This window comes from Podarcis erhardii, assembly GCF_964252035.2.
Source record: "Podarcis erhardii genome assembly, chromosome: 10".
In the NCBI taxonomy this organism is placed as follows: domain Eukaryota; kingdom Metazoa; phylum Chordata; class Lepidosauria; order Squamata; family Lacertidae; genus Podarcis; species Podarcis erhardii.
Genome location: NC_138500.1, coordinates 61,637,779 through 61,658,991, shown reverse-complemented (window position 1 = coordinate 61,658,991; position 21,213 = coordinate 61,637,779). Strand labels below are relative to the sequence as shown.

At 39.4% G+C, this 21,213-nt stretch overlaps 1 protein-coding gene across 1 annotated transcript; it reads right to left on the bottom strand.

Annotated features, from left to right (window-relative positions):
* Nucleotides 1-289: 289 nt before the first annotated feature.
* Nucleotides 290-21,156, bottom strand: MLC1 (modulator of VRAC current 1). The gene is made up of 13 exons (XM_081878086.1): nucleotides 21,018-21,156; nucleotides 18,425-18,562; nucleotides 17,337-17,520; nucleotides 13,637-13,726; nucleotides 10,731-10,784; nucleotides 10,517-10,618; nucleotides 9,681-9,782; nucleotides 7,490-7,561; nucleotides 7,260-7,376; nucleotides 5,308-5,364; nucleotides 4,152-4,274; nucleotides 1,961-2,128; nucleotides 290-906 (listed from the first exon to the last, which is right to left on the bottom strand). The coding sequence occupies exons 3-13, from the start codon at nucleotides 17,514-17,516 to the stop codon at nucleotides 832-834; spliced, it is 1,140 nt and encodes a 379-aa protein (XP_081734212.1). The 5' UTR covers nucleotides 17,517-17,520; nucleotides 18,425-18,562; nucleotides 21,018-21,156; the 3' UTR covers nucleotides 290-831.
* Nucleotides 21,157-21,213: the final 57 nt, after the last annotated feature.

Sequence of the window (21,213 nt, the reverse complement as noted above, 5' to 3'; positions counted from 1 at the left end):
TACCAGGAAAAACTCCCCCCTCCCCACTAGGCACCAGGTTTGGGGAACAGGAGTAGCCCACTTGAGTAGTGTCTCTGAGTATACTTTCTTACTCCACACACCCCATCAATGATGGCTGACATTCACTCTTATAGGGGCAATGATGCAGAAGGGCAAAACTGCTCATCCAAGTGGCCTGGTCACCATGTGAATAATGTTCTTCTGTATGCATGACAATACACCACACTCATTATAAAGGGCATTTCTCACATTTTGCATCAATCAACAACAATGTACACCTAGAACCGACTTGTGGTAAAGATGTTTATTTTATACAAAAGTAATAAGCGATTCTTAAGGACTTAACTCCTACAAAAGTGAAGTTTATAGGCAAAAGCATCAACGATGACACACATTTGTAACTTTATAAATGTGTCTGTTAACATCAACTGAATACCAGCGGTTATATTAGTTCTCTTGCAATAAGCAAGACCTACCACACAGTTACTTATGTTTAGCTGTTCAGATGGACTAAATTTCTAATTGGCAGTTTCTGGTTGTAGAGTCGGTTTGCAATTAAGATGCTAGTACTCTAAAATGAAAGACACACTCTGTTGAAACAAGTTGTGTTGCAAACTTGAAGCTATACTAATTTCTAAGTTATTAGAAAGGGATGAGAGAGGTTTTAAAGGAAGATTGCATGGTGCTAATATTCTGACTAGATTCTACTGTTTGGGAAGTGGTCAGTAGGGCTGTCATGATGTTTGTGACTGTGCCCATAACACTTGCAAATGCAAAGGCTAGCATGCCCTTATTCCAGCAATTTTCCTGCTTCAGTTTCCTAAATCCAGATTACTGGGCCATTTGCACTACAACAGCTTTCCAAGCCTTCTCTTTGTCGAAATCCTTCATGCTGTTATTGGAAACCTACAAAAAAAAATAATATCAAACACTGTTATTGACAAATTAGAATGGAAGAATCCAGACTAAGGGTAAATCACTAGATGATACATTAGATGTGTGATCACATTTCCACGTCTTGCATTTTTATAAGAAAGTAGTAGCAGTGAAGATGCCTAATCCAGATTGGGACTGCAGTGCAGGGTGAGAGGGATATAACCCCTTCCTTCATGCCATTTTCTTGACCAAAATGCCCCCCACCCCCAACTGCTGTTTGCCCAGGCAGCTTTGGAGGCACGTAGCAGTTTCTCTTTGGGGGCACTTAACCACAGAGCCTAGGACTTGCTGATCAGAAGGTCGGCAGTTTGAATCCCCGTGACAGGCTGAGCTCCCGTTGCTCGGTCCCTGCTCCTGTCAACCTAGCAGTTCGAAAGCACATCAAAGTGCAAGTAGATAAATAGGTACCGCTCCGGCGGGAAGGTAAAAGGCGTTTCCGTGTGCTGCTCTGGTTTGCCAGAAGCGGCTTAGTCATGCTGGCCACATGACCCAGACGCTGTACGCCGGCTCCCTCGGCCAATAAAGTGAGATGAGTGCCGCAACCCCAGAGTCGGTCACAACTGGTCAGGGGTCCCTTTACCTTTAGCCATTTCGTGGGGAAATTTTCATTGATAAAATGGCATTGGAGGAAAAACTTAAAACAATTCCCCCCCTCCCACTTTACTGCAGTCCCAATCTGAATCAGGTCCTCTCCCTAGATCAAGCATAAGTGGTAAACCATGAACAAACTTAGTTACAGCTTGTGGTTTGCCTGGAGTTATGAGCCTGGGTCTGGAAGTAACAAAAAGCCAAACCATGGCTTAGTTCCAGACAGCATGGCTTAGTTCCAGTAGGAGCACTGTAAGCAAAATCTGCAGTTTAGGAACCCACGTTTGCTCGTTCACACTTAACCATGTCAATATAACATTCACTTACAAATAAATCTGTATTTTAAAGAAGAACTGTGATGGGTGCTAGCAATGAAACTGAAATAATCAGCAGCATTCCATAATTACACCAATTTTAAAGTGAAATTATCCCTCACCTCTGTTGTTTTGTACTCTTGTTTGTTCATCTGTGGCACAGCCCACACTGAATCCCGCATCTTCATTTTTGCCTTGAAGCTTACACACAATATGACAGTGCCAGTAGTCAGGAAAGCTTGAATTAACAGCATCAGCATTAGAAGCAGGAGGAGCACGTCGTAAGACTGCTAAAAAAATTAATACACACATAGAAAAGGCTTTAGCCTTTAGGTATGCTAACTGTTACACACTTTTCTGCCTCCAAAGGTCACATTTACTGGAAGCACCTGCAATGCTCTGGTTTTCCCTTACTTCCAATATCAAATTTCTATATCCTTAAAGGCCATTCTGTCCTGGTTTGGGAGCCAGAGGCATATTTTGTCACCATTTATTAGCATGAGTTTTCCAATATGAAGTGTGAATGCCCAGGCATACCACATTCAAGTGTATATATTTCCTTATTATGTGAATGCAAAAGGAAACAGATTTACAAAGTTTTTCCATAGTTTGACTTGTAAGAAAACAGATTTTTACTTATTCCTCCTTCCCTCTGTGCTCACCCAATGCCAACTCCCATGAAATCTCTAAGGGCTGTGATCAGCACTTGTTCCCACTCAGGACTCAGGCAAATTGGTAAGGAGGGTTGCCATTGCATGCCTAGCCTCTGGGCAAGATTCATTGCCCACTGACCAGGAGGGAAAGGGGAGCTAACATGATATGATAGAGCCAATTCAGTGCTTCTGCACAGTGCTAACCTTCCCACAGTGGTACCTTGGTTCTCAAACGCCTTGGTACTCAAACAACTTAGAACCCAAACACTGCAAACCCAGAAGTAAGTGTTCCAGGTTGCGAACTTTTTTCAGAAGCTGAACGTGCTCCGTTTTGAGTGTTACGCTTCCGATTTGAGTGCCACACTTCCATTTTGAGAGTTACGCTGAGGTCTGTCTGTTTTTGCTATATATTTTGCGTTTTTGTGACTCTTTTTTTTGTGACTGTGTGGAACCCAGTTCAGCTACTGATTGATTGTGTGACTGCAGTACATTGTTTATTGCTTTCATTTTATGGAACAATTGTTAGATAGCAAAATTCATGTTAAGTTGCTATTTTAGGGGTTGTTTTCAAAAATCTGGAGCGGATTAATCTGTTCTGCATTACTTTCTATGGGAAAGCGCACCTTGGTTTTGGAACGCTTTGGTTTTGGAACAGAATTCCGGAACGGATTAAGTTTGAGAACCAAGGTACCACTGTATCGCCTTTGTATATGTCTTATAGTCATTAGGGAAAATATGGGAAAACCACAAAACATTATGGCAGATCTGCTGTACTCCTTATATACTACATAGACTTACTCTAAATAATTGCTAACACTGGGTATAAATTGGCAGATAATCTCCTGATATTATAGGAACTAAAGTTGTAGTTTATACTTCCCCACCTCTTATAGTGCAGCAAAAATAATATTTATGCATTACAATGTGTACAAGAATAAGGATAAGTATAAGTATAAACTCAAACAGTAGTAGTAGCATAATACCTTGGGAAAAGGCCATGAACCCTATGCTTCCGTAGCTCATGTTTTAAAGTGGCTGAGACCTTTGTTTTGGACATCTGTGGTTGGGAGTCCCAGCACATTCCGTTACCACAGCACATTAAGTAATCATACCTGGCAAGAACAAACCTGTCATGCTTTACAGTATGACTGAAATTATTTCCTGAAACTGACGTTCTTGGCAAGATGCAAATTTGCAAGCAACAGATAAACAGATTTCAATCAACTGATAAGCATCTCTAAAACATCTCAAGAACTAGAAACTGCACAAGTGATATCACAGGGGAGAAATGTTACATACATTCACTAGCTTTTACTTAGCCAGCATGCTATGGTAAACTGTAAGAATGCAGCCAAATAATGTATAGGTAATTTAAATATGCTACACTCCCTCTCTGATCTTGCTTCCCTTTGGCTCCTGATCCTAGCTCACAACTTCTCAGGCTCCAAAGCAATCCTGCTTGCACACAACACAATAGTCCTACTTCTCTCCCTACATGTTCCAAAGTCACACATAAAAAAAAACTGAATCACAGCATTTATAAAAGTGAGGACTATTTAGAATAGAAAGCAGTAGTTTGTACGGAACATTGTGGCCTTGGTCACAATACACTGACAAGATACATTGATTGTTTGCTTGGTAATTCAAAAGCAATACATACTTTAACTGTTGGTGGATAGTTTTTAAAGATGTCAACAATTCGCATGATACTGAAGGACAAGTATCCTGAAGCTGTGAATAATAATGGAGATGTAACACTGCTTATGGCAATCAGGACTTCTACCTAAAATGAAACATAACATTGTGATTAGATAGATATGTGTTATTAATTAAAAAAAAAGATTCATGTTGTATGTATTCTTGTGTCTCTGAGCAAGCTTGCATAAATGAAGTTTGCTGCAATTTACTCATAAAAAGAAATTCAAAATGTAAGTTTAGTCCCTGGAAAAGTGAATGAGGAGTATGAAGTATTTACATTGATAAATATTTTAGAACTCATATTAATAAGTGTGTATTCAGAGCACCCAAGGTATTCATAACATCCAGACAAAGGCCCAGTCCCCTAAAGAACTGCATGCTGTGTTCCATTTGTGTGGTGCTTTGGATAATTGTGAATAAAGGAGAAAGACAACAAAACAGATATGGGGGAAAAGGAGAATAAAACATTACACATGCAGCTGGGACCAAAAGATATACTTAGACTGCATTCTTAAGCACACCTACTAGGAAGTACCATTGAAACCAATGGAGCTTATTTTTGAGTAGACATACATAGCATTACACTATTAAATGCTTACAGACTCTCACAAGGAGAGATATAACTATGTATTAAAAACTCAAATCATAATGTTTGACACTGTCTGTGAGCCAGTAGAGAATTCTCACTATGCTTTATGTAGCTAATGTAGCAGATGGTAACATTTTGGATGGAATGGAGAGCATCAAGGTGCAATAAATAAGGATTGCAATGCTTTTGGATGTAGAGGTACAGAGCATTTTGACCCACTATTAATCTCCTATCGAATCAGTTTTTTAAGAAACATAAACATCTATAAAACCAATTTGTTGGAGATCACTAAGGCATCACTGGGCACCCAGAAGATAATGATTCCATTATGCCTCCTTCATAAACTGTGTGAAAAAATATCATCACTCTCTGGCCCAAATGAAGAGATTTGAAATGGCAGAAATATTAAATCAGTCTAGTTCCTGTTCAATTTTCAGAAAGTTCTACTGGACCTATTTTCACCATAACATTTATGATTGCATCAGTTTATTGAAGTACTTCCACCAGACTGTTTTAATAATATACTTACCAAGCATTTGCTTGGATATTCAGCGGCAACATGACTTGCAATGGCACTGGGAAAACACTAAAAAGAAACTAAATATGAGGAAATGTTCAGAACCAATCAGGATATATTTGGGTAGAGCAGTACCTATTAGCAAATATACTTATTACCCCAACTGCACTTCCAATGATTTCTTGTTGTTTTATAAAAAGGGAAAGGGCACTAGGACACCACCAAGTAGGCAACATATTCCTGCTGTTGCTTGAGGCAGGATTCACTCCAACAGAATCTCTGACTGACCCCCTCCTCTGGAGTACTAGCAAACTTGGCCAGAGCGTGAACGATCACTCCAGTAAGGGGGGGTGGGAATCAATCAGAGATGCTGTTTAAGTGAAGACACTTTTTGCTGCTTTGAGAAAGAGAAGGAGCATGCTCCTCACTTTGCGGAGTCCTAGTGCCCACTGGAAAATTATAAAATACAGTGGTGCCTCGCAAGACGAAATTAATCCGTTCCGCGAGCCTCTTCGTCTAGCGGTTTTTTCGTCTTGCGAAGCACGGCTATTAGCGGCTTAGCGGCTATTAAAGGCTTAGCAGCTTAGCGGCTATTAGTGGCTTTAAGAAAAAGGAAACAAACTCGCAAGAACTCACAAGACGTTTCGTCTTGCGAAGCAAGCCCATAGGGAAATTCGTCTTGTGGAACGACTCAAAAGACGGAAAACTCTTTCGTCTAGCGAATTTTTCGTCTTGAGAAGGCATTCGTCTTGCGGGGCACCACTGTACACACTATCTACCTAATTGATTTAAAGAGTAACCCAATGCACATTTATTCAGTGGTATGTCCCGCTGTGTTCAATGGGGCTAGAAAAGTCGGCATTTGATTATAGCTCGAATGGGATATACCATCTCAAACTCTTATCTGCACCAATAAGTTGTATGTATATAGGATTGAAGGACTGGTTTGGATGATGCCTGTGGGTCCCAACCAAACCTATAATTTTGTATCTGTAAGACATGGTCTACACTGGAAGTAACTGCTGAACTGATCAAACTAGGTTTTTTTTGTTAATGGTCCTTGCTAGACTTGTAAATACATTTTTAACATGTCTAAATAGTTAGCCATATTGCTATAGAAACAAGTTAATGCTAATTAATGCTGCTTCTGGGAGGAGGGAATAAGCCTCCCCCCTCACCTGGCTGAATGCCACTTCACCTTGTGCGAAGGAGAACAAGAAGCAAAGAGCTAGCCTTTGTGTTAGACTATTAATGTCGTGAGTCCCTCCATCTTGTACTCAGGTTGTATATATGTGTAAATAAGACCATATAGTCTAAATAACCAACAGCCTTCTTTCTAAGGAAACAGAGCCTGGATAAATGCTGGAATCTCTCAATAAGCTATTTATTCTTTTTTCTGATTCATATTCCTTGATTTTTACTAGATCACACACCTTTCTGAATCCAGTTTTGTTTTTGTTTTTTAATATGCCTGACTACAAAGGACCTGGGCTCTTTTCCAAGTACTGTAGTCCTGTAAATTAAGACACAATGTGGTCTTCCAATTAATTCATACTCTCAGCACAAAGATTTCCAATTATGCAACGGAACCTTTTCCTCTCTCCTCCCTGCCTGCATACCCTAAATCTGTTCTGGGGGTTCTCCCAGCCCTCCAGAACAGATTTGGGGAGAGATGCACACAGGAAGAAGAGGGGGAAAGTCCACTGCACAAGCAGAAATCGTTGTGTAGATGAAACAAGTTGGTTGAATGCTGGTCAAGAGTACCAGCCTTTCTTATCTGTACAGAATGTTGTTACTTAAAGGTGTACAAATGCTGTTAATAATAAAGTGTGACAGTTTTACAAGAATAAGTAGAATGTTCCTAATATATATGTATAAGACACTGATGATACATTTAAAAATCTGTTATTCATCAAGGTGAACAACAGTCTATAAAATGTTATATTCAATGATGTAATACTTACAGCCACTAAAATCCAAAAGAAAGTTACTGAAAGATATGGCCCTGAGACTAGCACATCCATATTCAAAGCTATTATTCCACCAAACACAGCAGAAATTCCAATAATCACTTCAATTACCTAAAAAAGAAGAAGAATTTGCTTGGGATTTTTATATAATAAAAATATATTATATAAAATTATACATAATTCATAGCAGATTCTTAGAGACTGATAAAACAAAGATCTCTTACTGAATAGGATTTTAGGATCCGTGCTGGAAAGCTGACATTATTCAATGTGATCGCACTATCATACATTGTCATCTAAAAGAGGGGAAAAGATTATCAGAGTAAATAAACTATTAAGCAAGCATTAGTCATCTGGGTGTAGAAGCTACCCGCAGATTGGAAGAACTTACAACTTGGTAACTTACGACTTTATGTTTAAAAACTTAAAAGGGAATTCATGTTTAAACTCATGTAACCCATAACACACATAGCTGTGTGTGTTTTATGTGAAAAGGACCTTTTCCTCCTGCTGCTTCCATCTGTGTGCATAAAATACTAAAATACAAGACATACCAGCATAATTTCTCCCTCTCTGCATGTCAAGATATACAAATCTACACATGTACGTATATGTACACAAATATGCCTATTCATTAACATGACCCACTCATGCTGAAGTACTGCAGCTGAAATGTCAATACCATTCATAAAACAGCTTGCTCAGAGGGAGGATTACATAGATAGGGGATTAGTTCCAGAGATAGTGCAATGAAAGAAATTCTGGCAGCTGCACTGTTCTGCAAACTGTTAAGCAATAGCTAGCAGAAAATTAGGCACAACAAGGAGTTCAAGTGTGCTTCTTGAGATGTTGTGAAAGACCTTGTCCAAGAAATTGTGCAACACCTTGTGCTAACACCGACACAGCTTTCAGTTCTCTTTTCTTAAGTACGCATATTGTGCTAAGGGAGGAAAAATCATTCAACTCATGCAAGAGCCTACCTAAGATTAGCTAAATAGAACAAATTGTTTGAGAATCTTAGTCTTACTCTTCCACCATAAACAAGTTTTGTTAGTTTTTAAGGTGAAATAAGGCTATTTGATTTTGTAGCTCCCCGTTTCCTTGTATTCTGTAATTTTCATATATCCACATGGGTGAATATGCTAGCAAAGCTATAAACCAGGCATGTCCAAAGACTGTTTCGGGGGCCTAATTCAGCCCACTGGTCAGTTTAATTTGGCCCCTGTGGCAGTTTATTTCCTGGGATAAAATCCTTAAAAACCTCAACAACTTTAATCCCAAAAAGCTCAGCAACTTCAATCCTAAAAAAATGGCCAACAACTTTGGTCGGCCCTCACGGCCCTTCATTTCATCAAATCTGGCCCTCTTTGAAAAAAGTTTGGACACCACTGCTATAGACAATACATTGTATGGAGATGTTGGACTGTCTGGACTATACATAACTATACAGGCCCAGTGTATTCACAAGAAAATTGCTACAGCAAAGATAGATTTTCTGTACTTGTAGACATTACAATGTGGATACAGTGGTACCTCTGGATGCGAATGGCACCCGTTAGCATCCTGAAGCGAACGCAACCCGAGTCTGCGCCTGTGCGGATCACGATTCGCAGCGTCTGCACATGTGCATGACATAATTTTGAGCGTCTGCGCATGCGCAAGCAGCAAAACCCAGAAGCAACGCATTCCGTTACTTCCGGGTTGCCGTGGAGCATAACCTGAAAATGCTCAACCTGAAGCATATTTAACCCGAGGTATGACTGTATTGATTTAGGATGCAACGTAAACCTTGGCCGCTGCCCAGTGGGGCTTAACTGAATTGCAGAGTCACAGTTACACCCACATCCTTGCTGCATGTACCTGCCTGGGCAAAAGTTGGGGCGTCAGCCTGGAGCTGGTGCAGCAATCAGGCCCAATGCCATCATGTGGCAACAATGAGGCTGGCTAGGGATGGCTCAGTCCCTCAATGCCCCATTTGGTGAGCCAAACAGGAAGCTCCATGCCAGCAGAATAATGCTGGCATTACTTCACAGTGAAGACTGGCAAGACTAGACAGAAGAGTATCTCTGCCCAATACACCGCCACCGAGCTCAGTACAAAGTGGGGTTGCATTGCACTGATAATATTTGAAAGTAGCATGTGCTATCCGGAAAGGAAAAAGGAAGCTCCTGATCTCACTGCCAGAAAGATGTTTGTATGAAATCTGTAATGCTCATATAAAATACAGAAAAAAGGAGTTACTCCCCAGCAGAAATGCACCCCAAAACCCCCAATATTCAGTAGTATACACGTATTTGATATCATAGATATATGACAGAATCACTGTGGCTATGTTTCTGAGGCAGTATGCACATATGAAGTAGAGACTGTAGAGAGCCTTTAGGCTATTTTAGAAATATTTAAGGAAAAACTTACTTTCTTCCTCCTGCAGCACTCCTCGTTAAACCTTGCTGAAATTATTACAGTAGTTGCCATGAAAATTTCCAGTAGAATGAGGAGAATTAAGTTGAAATTTATCTGTGCATAAAAGGTATTAAAAAATTTTAGATTAACATAAACTTATCTACATAATTACTATAATGTCACCCGGTCCGATCCAGAGCATGAAAGGCGGAGTGAAAGGCGGGATATCAAATCCAAACTCCTCTTCTTCTCTTCTTTGCAATGGAGCACTTGCGATAAAAAATGGAACCATAGAAGCACCATTGTTGTGGCTTCTCATGAAGTTTGGCTAACTATTCTAGTTTAGCCCCTCTAAACAGGGGCTTTGTATTGGCATACTTAAAACTGGATGAACCATATAGGGAACCATTTCACACAAACCTTCCATGTGGAACAGGATCGACACAGTTATGGTTTTTCAATGGCTAGCATAATGCAAATGCAACTTTTGAATCAGGCCAAGAACAGCTCGCTCAATTTTTTATACCTAGAGTTTTGAGAATGAGAATTGCTGGCAATCTATTTGATATGTCTGATCATTTGTTGCTTGAACTTTAAGAACCAATAATAATATAACAAGGAAAGAAGCGGAAATGAAATGCGCAAACACATTCCAGCATTAAAACATTAAAAGTATTTTCCTATAAAGTCTCTTCAGATTTAAAAACAAAAACAGCAAATTATGAAATAGTGCCTAAGTAGTGTCTGATTAACTTTTTGAAAGATAATATATATACAATGAACAAAATAAGCAAACTCAATAGCAAATAAACTAATTATAGAATTTATCTTTATTGTTAAGAGCTCACATTTACTGCTGTAGGGTTCAAGACAAGTTTGCATCCAAACCAAACTAAACATGTTGTTGTAATAGCAAATGTAGAAACAAACAGCATCTGGAAATTGGGTATCTGTAAAAACAAAAACAAAAAACAACACACACACACATTAAGAATATTTCATTTTTGCTTTAATTAAAGAAATTAAGTGTTAACAGTTATTCCAAGCTTATAAAGTACTTACCACATTAACTTTGTTTCGGGCTATGGCAAAACTCACAGCTGCTGAGGGAATACACTGGAGAGAAATTAATGAAAATTAAGAGTACAATTTACAAACTAAACTAGAATTTCATGAATTATAAAATTTCCCACTGAGTATAGAATAGACATACTTTGCCTATGTGAACATAGTAAATCACAGCAAAAGCCCCATCTCACCCATAAAGCTTTTGGATAATTTAGGCAAATCCATTATCTTTCAGGCTAATTTTTTGTTTGTTTGTTTGTTTGTTTTCTCTTTCTGAAACCCACTTTTTCTGTCTCTTCCTCCGTACTCTCTTCTGGCAAGTCTGAACTTGCAGAGGGCTTTTGAAATTAGGCTGCAGATTACCTACCACCACTGCCCTAAACATAAACTTACTGTGATAAAGGTAAGAGTCACAATCCAAAGATCTATTTAAGATGTTCCCAAGGGCTTTAACACATGAGACCACTGACCACTGACTTAAAACAGCAGACCCCAAATAACCCAAACACAATTTTTTTTTTGAGACGTACGCTCCGTTTCAAAAATGATTTGCCATGGAGTGACGGGAAGGTGAATGTTTACCAACGCATCCAAAAGCCCTGTGACACACAATACATGGTGCAATGAATGCACCCTGAAAAGTGCTACAGATATGAAAAATAATCATAACAGAAAATAAGAATGTTGTTTTAACAAAATCCACAAAGGCCACAATCCAATACAGGGATGGACACATTTAAGCTCAGTTCACTGAAATAAATGTGTTTAAGAATGCCTAATTCTACAGCATCTTAAAAAGCAGAGACATCACCTTGCCAACAAAGGTCCATATAGTTAAAGCCATGGTTTTCCCAGTAGTGATGTATGGAAGTGAGAGCTGGACCATAAAGAAGGTTGATTGCCGGAGAATTGATGCTTGTGAATTATGGTGCTGGAGAAGACTCCGGAGAATCCCATGGACTGCAAGAAGATCAAACCTATCCATTCTCAAGGAAATCAGCCCTGAGTGCTCACTGGAAGGACAGATCGTGAAGCAGAGGCTCCAATACTTTGGCCACCTCATGAGAAGAGAAGACTCCCTGGGAAAGATTGAGGGCACAAGGAGAAAGGGACGACAGAGGACGAGATGGTTGGACAGTGTTCTCGAAGCTACGAACATGAGTTTGACCAAACTGCGGGAGGCAGTGGAAGACAGGAGTGCCTGGCGTGCTCTGGTCCATGGGGTCACGAAGAGTCGGACACGACTAAACGACTAAACAACAACAACAACAATTCTTTCAGACTGTACAGTGAGCAAATGTTTAACGGAACTTGGAAGACTTGATACCAAGGTGGGTATGAGGAACGAGTGGCCCTCTGGATGTTGCTGAACTCCAACTCCCATCCAACATGGTCAATGGTTTTCTGTGAATAGCAGAGAGATAAGATGCAGCTGACTGTTTGAGGCAGCTGGATCAGAACTGTTGCCCCTTGGTCAGCACCCTGTTTTTCATTAAGCTACAGAGATATAGGCAGATAGGTATCAGATAAATATGGTGTGGTTGCTTTGGGATACAGTAGCAGGCTGTATTCCCTCCTCAAGAGTTCATTTCCTCTTGCCCTGAAGTTGTACTACTCAACTAACTGGAGCAGGATCTCTTGTACCACCAATATGACTGGGGAAAGAGTTTCCTACCCCAAGATTAGCCTAACCAGAACAGGATGAAGCAATGTTCTTTTCCTTTCTCTTTATAAAGAGGAGAAAGCAGTTATTTCCTGATTACATGAAGAAGCCAGCTAGAGCAGCAAAGACCAGCAGTAAAGGCCCATGGTGCATGCCATCCTTCTAATTCTGCTTTTGGATCAACTGAGTGGGCCTTTTGCAGCCACTTCAGAACTTCTAAATCTGTCCCAGTGCCTATTGTTACTTGACCTGGTCAACAATGGTAGATACTCATCTTCATTTATACTCACTGACTTCAGTTTAGAGCCTACCCTTGAGAGCATGTCTTGGATGGTTCCAGTGTGACAGCTGAGCCCCACTTTCTCATCATCTAAAATCACCCAAAGCACAGAGTCCCGTTCACACTGAATTGTCACAGAATTTGACTCGTCTCCACTTGAACTATCCATGACTTAGGGCTACACTCTGATGCATTCATTAATATGCCAGGAGATTTACTTCCAAGAAGAAATTATTATTATTACTATTCATAATACTTATACACTGCTTTTCATCTGAAGATCTCAGGTCGGTCCACAAGATTAAACATCAGTTGCTCATTGGCAATACATGAACTGATAAAGTCAATGTCTTCCATGTTGCAGTAAGAAAGGATAGAATACATAGGACTGGATTTTTAAACTTCCACTGTAGCTAAGAGAATCATTTGGACATAACTCACTCAAGTCCCATTGGTGTCATAACTAATTTAACTGAATCAGGGCCTTTTGTGTGTGTGCACACGAGAACACACTAAGAACAAAACTCAAAAGACATCATCCAGAGATAAAAGATACTTATACAACCCTAGCTTCATGCTTACAAATATACCCTGAGAGAGAAGGAAAATTATAAGATTCTCTGTGCTCCTGATATTTGCTCATGTGATGTTTCATTACATTGTTTATTTGAATATAAATAACACACAATAACTAAACATTGCATCTGCTATTATAAAGCAGAAGGGGGGAAAACCAAGTGTTTAATTGGCAAGCTGCTGCCAATTATTTTAAAGCAAACAATTTCTCTGAAATCAAGAGTGAGGAATTATCTAAAGAGAGCATGTGTTAGCAGTTTACTTCTGGATAAAGTGGTATATCTGAGATAAGGCTTTTGAAGCATAATGAAAATAAGAAAATTGAATTATATTTCTAATTTATATTTCTAAACAGCCACAAAAATTAAAAGGAATGCTTACTGAACCTGCTGCACAGCGCAGGTAATCCATTTCAGATGGAAAAACATTCCCCAAATAAAGTGAAAATCCAGAGGTAACAAGGATGCAAGTCTGAAATGAAGAAATTACATTATTAGTATAAATTATATAGCTAAGCAACTTCATGAGAATTGGCAGTTCTTTTCAAAAATGAAAATACTAGAACCATTAACAATTGTTTCTCTGTGTTAATGATACTGAAACCAAACATCAAAAGATCTTTATAAGTCAAAAGAACATGTTGTCTTGCTGCTAAGTTCTAGAACTATTATGCAATGACTTGGCAACAATATAAAAGAATAACAACTTAGGAAGTGTTTGTATTTAACTAAATAAAAATAGATGTCAATAAATACATTGGATTTGTGGGAAGATTCACACAAACAAGCACTTTCTCTTGCTCTGTGTGATTGTGCATCATCCAAACAGTTTATTTGGATAGTTCCAGACTGTTGCTATTTTGGGGTGGGATTCAATCACATACAGGTAAATTCTGCTTGCACAATTATAGATGACTGGGAGGTCTTGCACAACAGACTTGTTTTCCCCAAAAGATCAGACTTTTGTAATGTGATAAGGAAAATGCAATGGAAAGTGTGTGATAACATTTTGACACCACATTGTCTAGCCTCCCTGCAAACAAATTAGAGTGAATGTTCATTAAACAGCCAACGTTTTCTATTTTCCCTTCAAACAACTCAGGATAAATGCCGGCTAAACAGGTCACCTGGAAGCACCCTTAGTCTCTGTGTAACTCTTTCTTTCAGCCTTTTCTAATTCTTGTCATCTCTCTTCCTTAGCGTATATTTTACTCCCAAGCATGAGCAATCTTTGGCAATCTCAGTGTTGTAGAGTCTATATATTTTAGCTGGAATCATTGTCTCTGAATAGACTGAAATTGCTCAGTATATTCATAAAAATAAGTGGAACTCTTTAGGATGCTTCCTCTATTGACAGCAAGAATTCAGCAAAAGATGTCAGTCAGCTGTCACTCGCAGCAAAAATTTAGGAAAAGAAAATCTTACTAAAGCAGTAAATTAAAGTTAACTAAAGAAAATAAGCTCCTTTCTTGGCAGGCATGCTTAACAAAACAATGAAACTTCTCAGCAAAGACAGCTTGTCTACATCTTGTGGCTATGCAGTGAAGCATTCTAAGTATTTTTTTAGTAGTTCTTGTTAAACAAAGTACAGTACTCAGGGGAAATCCTCAGGAATTTCTGTTACTGCTACTACTAAACATTTATTTTGCAACTATCGTGTGCTAGCAGCTTCAGTGCCTAACATTTTCTGTTAATAAGCAAGCATATTATATTATTTAAATTATTATAGCCACAGTATTCCCAAGAAATATCAAGAACTATATTTTTCACTTATATTCTCATGTTGTTGGCATCCGTCTATCTCGACCTCTGGGGGTAAAGTCAAACTGCTGTGTTAGCTGCACCCAAGTGACCTCCCTGGGGTGCAAGCCTGGGCAGTATGTATGGAGGTCCTGGGTTGCCCAAACAACAAGATCCGCCCTCCCTCTCAACCTCGCTGACATGTTTGGCACCAGCTTTGTATAGGGTTTAAAGGGACGCGGGTGGCGCTGTGGGTAAAACCTCAGTGCCTAGGACTTGCCGATCGTATGGTCGGCGGTTCGAATCCCCGCGGCGGGGTGAGCTCCCATCTTTCGGTCCCAGCTCCTGCCCACCTAGCAGTTCGAAAGCACCCCTAAGTGCAAGTAGATAAATAGGTACTGCCTTATAGCGGGAAGGTAAACGGCGTTTCCGTGTGCTGCGCTGGTGCTGGCTCGCCAGAGCAGCTTCGTCACGCTAGCCACGTGACCCGGAAGTGTCTCTGGACAGCGCTGGCCCCCAGCCTCTTAAGTGTGATGGGCGCACAACCCTAGAGTCGGACACGACTGGCCCGTACGGGCAGGGGTACCTTTACCTTTGCCTTGTATAGGGTTTACTCCTTGGACTTTTCTTCTCCTAATGATATCCCGCAAAACAGCAGAGGTTTAGGATCAGAGTTTTCCTTCTCCCAGGTTGACTTCCCAGAAGGGAAGGGCTACTTTCCCATCTGCCCCTCACTTCCTTCTACAGTACGTGCAGAAACCACTTTCTTGACCATTGGACTAACTACTGGTCTCATTCGCTTAATCTGCTAGAGCCTGTCTTCGCATGCAGGGTAAGTCCCTAACTCACCGAGGCTTTGATACCTATCGGCTACCTTCACCTAGTTTGGCTGGCCAGTCAAAGCTGTTTCCTGGGGTGTGGCTGCTGTCACATGCTGACAGCTTCTAGGAGCCATGGGTGAGAGCTGAGTGCAGGTTGGGGACCAAAGCTGGGCAAACTACCTCACACTGGAGCCAAATTCATCACATCCTTCAAAACACACCAAGTGCCAAAAACTGGGTGGAATTTACTTCTAGGTGAGTGTATACAGGACTGCAACCTACGTATACTTAGACACTTAGCAATGCCAGTTATAAAACTATGAACTATAATAAAATTATTAACACACTCAGAAAACAAACAAACAAGTCTACAAAAACAAAAAAAGTCAAGCTAAGGAATGGTATTTCAGTGGTAACCATTGTACATTATAGTCATTCGTGTGGTTTATACATGCGTGATCCATATCAGTTGGAAAGGTTTTGAAAACCTCGAATTTATGCTACCTGCACAATTTAAAATATGATCCAATCACATCTTATGCACATTTAACTCGTGCAATTTCAACCATATGTGGTTGAAGACCAACTGGTTGAAATTCCAGAAGTTAAAGGCAAGCAAGGCAGAATGCTTAAAAACTCTTTTTACGCTAGGCTGGAAGGGAGCTAAATGGCACTCTCCTGGTCACCCTGCCGAGAGGGCCTCATTCTGCAGAAGGACCCCTTTATCCTTTTCTCAGAGCAAGAGGAGAGAAGGCAGAGAGTAGTAGTGGAAAGGGCAGCAGAGAGCCTGCCCTCACCACCTGGCTGGACAGGCAAGAGGTTAATGAGATGAGAATGCAGCCTGGAGAGCACCAGTTTGTCAAGCCCCGTACCAGCCCTCTATGACAATTCTGTCATTTTGCCATATTATTGGGCTGGCACCAGACGAAGGTGGCGCTGTGGTCTAAACCACTGAGCCTCTTGGGCTTGCCGATCAGAAGGTCGGCGGTTTGAATATCTGCAACAGGTGAGCTCCCGTTGCTCTGTCCCAGCTCCTGCCAACCTAGCAGTTCGAAAGCACGCCAGTGCAAGTAGATAAAGAGGTACCACTGTGGCGGGGAGGTAAACGGTGTTTCCGTGTGCTCTGGTTTCCATCATGGTGTTCCATTGTGCCAGAAGCTGTTTAGTAATGCTGGCCACACGACCCGGAAATCTGTCTGTGGACAAACGCTGGTTCCCTCGGCCTGAAAAGCGAGATGAGTGCTGCACCCCATAGTCACCTTTTACTGGATATAACTGTCCAGGAATCCTTTACCTTTGACCCAGCCCCTTGTGACAATTGCATCATTTTGCCATACTATTAGGCTTGCACTGGTAGGACTTAATTCCAGTAAATACTACTTTTAGAAAATCAAAACTTTCCAACTTCAAACAGATTTAATGACATGGGTAATAATGTAATAAAAATTAACCTACTATATTTGCCCAGTACAACCTTACCTATTTAGCCCTGACCAGGCTGGGATAATATTTCATACTTACCCCCATCAGCAAAGAATATATCCATGTTTTATAACTAAAACATGGATGAAACCTCTTTGATAGTTGAAGGTCGCTTGATTTAATATCTGGAACATAATTTCCATTCTCTTGTTTTCCACGCTCCAAGGTTGGCATTCTGTCATAACTAAATTCTTCCCTGTAAGATTCCTCCTTGGTCATGGTGCTTTAAAGTGAAAATAAATTTTCCTTTTATTTCTGAATTTGGAGTTCCCAATAAATCTTACATTGTTTCTATATTTGTTCGGGGATCTTGAGCTAAGAACCTTCTTTTTCACTTCAATGTATTTTGAGTTACATATTTCTACAGAACTTTCACATTAACATGGCTAGGATCACATTAGTAAGCTGTGTTCCTAACAAATTTTCATACTCAAAAGTCCATTCCAAGACAGTAAAAGAGACTGAATTGTGAATTATTAAATACTGAAGACAATTTTAACCACCACAATCCTATGCATGTCTACTCAGAAGTCCCACCAAGTTAAATGGGTATAATAGGATTGCACAGTAAATAACTATTTTCAAATTAGTGCACAGTTCTGTACTCTACATTCTAATCATATTTAGCAACCCCAGTGTGCAAACAAATCAACAATTATACTTAATATTTCATATAGGCCAGCATCCATACAACAAATTAAATAATTCAATATATCCAAACCATTTAACAACTTCTACTTTTTATAAAGAGCTTGAATAATTTATATATATATATATATATATATATATATATGCAGGTTTTGGTGTCCTCGGTGTATACACACATACACATACACAGTTTCCTAACATTCACTTCTGCATAATTATCAACAGAATGGGAAATAAGCACAATTATGACAACAATCCTATATATACTCCGATGGGAGTAAGTCCAATTAAATGTATAGGATTGCATTAAAAACACACTGCATACAGTACTTGATGACATGACAAAATAGTTTGTTGTTATATAAATGCAACTTATCCATTTTACTTATCCCCCCAACTCACTTAGAATAATTATGGAGTATACCGATTACTAAAACTTAACCACATATTTACCAGTTGTTAAAATCTGTTATACTTACATTAAACTGAGAAATTAATATTCAACTTTGAATAGTTTTGTGAGTAAAGTTGTCCGTACACTTTGTTATAGTCTCACTGCTTAGTGATTCATGCTGCCTTTGAAAAGTTTGCTCTTCTACTTTGGCTTTCAACAAGGTCTATTCATACGTGGAACAAAAGCACAGCAAAAACCACAGTTAAGCCAGAGAACAGGGAAATGCCAACTGAATTTTAATGAAGAGAACATACTAGAAAATTACTGTACCATATTCTCACAAGGCTGATTCCATAATTGTCTTAGGGCAAGCAAAAACTGAAGCAAAAGTTTCAATATGACAAAGATACAAACTATCTTTGATGTTTAGAATATTTAATACACAGTTTAATCAAGTTATACCTTATGATAGTCATGAAGTTGCAATCCTATACACACTTACTTGGGAGTAAGCCTCAGTAAGACTTACTTTTGAGTAGACATGTATAGAATTGTACAGTAATTAGCTGTTCTCACTAAATTATATAACTTTAATCCTCAAAAGCTAGCAACATTGTAAAATGTGTGACCACAGGAGGGGGAAAAACTTGAACATAAAAGGTAATTAAATCCTAAACATGTTCACTTGGAAGAAAGTTTCACAGATTTCAGTGGACGTTCTACATATCCGGACAAGCTTTTATAGTAAATCCCATTGAATGCAATGGGTTTTACTAATCCCAAACAAGTGTGCAATTCTATACACACTTTCTATATTTCCTCATTTTAAGGGAAACCATTTTTAAATCTTTCTTCTAAAAAGAGGACATCTGCCACTATTACAGCAACAACAATTGCTTTGAAGATTAATACTTCATCAAGTACAAAATGTTTGGGAGTCCAAAAATTAATTTATCTGTCTCTGTAATGTTATGACACTAATGAGCTAAACAGTTTCTGAATTTTAGTCAACTTGTAACAGGCTTAAAAATCAACTTCAGACTAAAATGTGAAATGTTTGTAAACATCCCACAATATTATCTTACATTTTTTTTATTATTAAAAGGTTGGTTAGTCTTTCTGAATTTATGTCGTTACACCTGAGTTAAAACTTGCTACATGAAGTGGCATACATCACACCATCTGAAGGCACCGCATGCACATGGGAATTGTTCAATGCTGCTGGGTTTGTGAGTTTTGTATGCATTTCTCCACTGTAACATTGTGCAGCATGGGCTGTTCCACAGGTTTTTGCACGAGGAACATTGGTTTGTATTCAACAGTGTCAATCAGTTGACAGTAAGATTTCCATCAGAATGAGAGAAACTTTTCTTCGTGATTTCTGCCACTCCAGTGCAACCTAGAGGGGATATGCCAAAAATTGCACCCGTTCCTTTTCCACTGATGGAAAACCTATTGTCAAGCTTAGCAATATCAATGGATCCAACACAGAGGCTAAATCTGGATCTGGTCCAAAGTTTGTACACTTACATACTCAAAAGAATCTGATGTCCCCAATGCTACAAAACACACAGCAATGTATCCATGAGGAAATGTACCCAGACACACACTGCAGACTGACTTACAAAGCAATCCCATGCATTCTATATTCCTCTTTCACCAGGCCTTTGGTTGATTTGATTCGCATCCTATGCCCTTTTAAAATGCAGGATTTTTGGGGTGGAGGAGGGTTATTGGGTTGCTGTTTTTATTTTGATTATGTATTTTGTGGAGCCGCCCTGAGACCTCCGGGTATAGGGTGGTATATAATTTATTATAATAATAATAATAATAATAATAATAATAATAATAATAATAATAATTTGATTTTATACTGTGAACCATCCTGAGACCTCGGGATATAGGGAGGTATATACATTCTAATAATAATAGTAATAATAATAATAATATGATTTCATTCTGTGAACCGCCCTGAGACCTCCGGGTATAGGGTGGAATATAGATCCAAATAATAATAATAATATTTTTATTTTATTCTGTGAACCTCCCTGAGACCTCTGGGTATAGGGAGGTATATAAATTCTAATAATAATGATGATGATGATGATGATGATGATGATGATAATAATAATAATTCCATTGAACCCCCCCCCCCAGACCTTCGGGTATAGGGAGGTATAATAATAATAATAATAATAATAATAATAATAATAATAATAATACAGTATTTAAATTCTAATAATAATAATGATGATGATAATAATAATAATAATAATAATACAGTATTTTTATTTTATTCTGTGAACCTCCCTGAGACCTCCTGGTATGGGCGGTATATAAATTCAAATGCTAATGCTAATAATGATATTTTGATTTTATTCCGTCAACTGCCCTAAGACCTCCGGGTGTAGGGTGGTATATTATTAATAATAATAATAATAATAATAATAATAATAATAATAATAATGGCCAACTCCTAAGGCCTGTGGGGACCTCGACCACCCAATAAAATATTTGATGTGGCGAGGACACCCCCCCCCCCCAAAGTTGATGGACATTGCCATTCAAAGAGTGTGTCATGTGATCGATTATGCGGGGCGGGGCTTTCCTGCGCCCCTCCCCCAACCCCCAATATTTGATTCAAGTTGACACTCTGATGTTAACAATACAGCTCGTACAGGTACGAGCTGCTGAGGAAACGCAGAGCGTCACCACACGACCGGAAAGCCTTAACAACAAAAGTCCTGCCTCCCTCGTCGACCGTTCAGCAAGGTCTGAGGAGCCAACGGGAAAACAAAACCGAGCGTCGCTACTGCGCTTGCGCCGGCGCGCGTTCTTCCTCGCCGGCGCGAGCGCGCGGCTTTATCAGAGCGG

What these genes read in the sequence shown, in the direction of transcription:
- MLC1 (XM_081878086.1), bottom strand. Translation starts at nt 17,516, where the DNA reads ATGACCAAGGAGGAATCTTACAGGGAAGAATTTAGTTATGACAGAATG. An exon ending in TGCGCTGTGCAGCAGGTTCA is followed by an intron (nt 10,785 to 13,636) that starts GTAAGCATTCCT and finishes ATTTCTCTCCAG; the next exon opens with TGTATTCCCTCAGCAGCTGT. An exon ending in ACTATCCACCAACAGTTAAA is followed by an intron (nt 2,129 to 4,151) that starts GTATGTATTGCT and finishes TAATTTTTTTAG; the next exon opens with CAGTCTTACGACGTGCTCCT.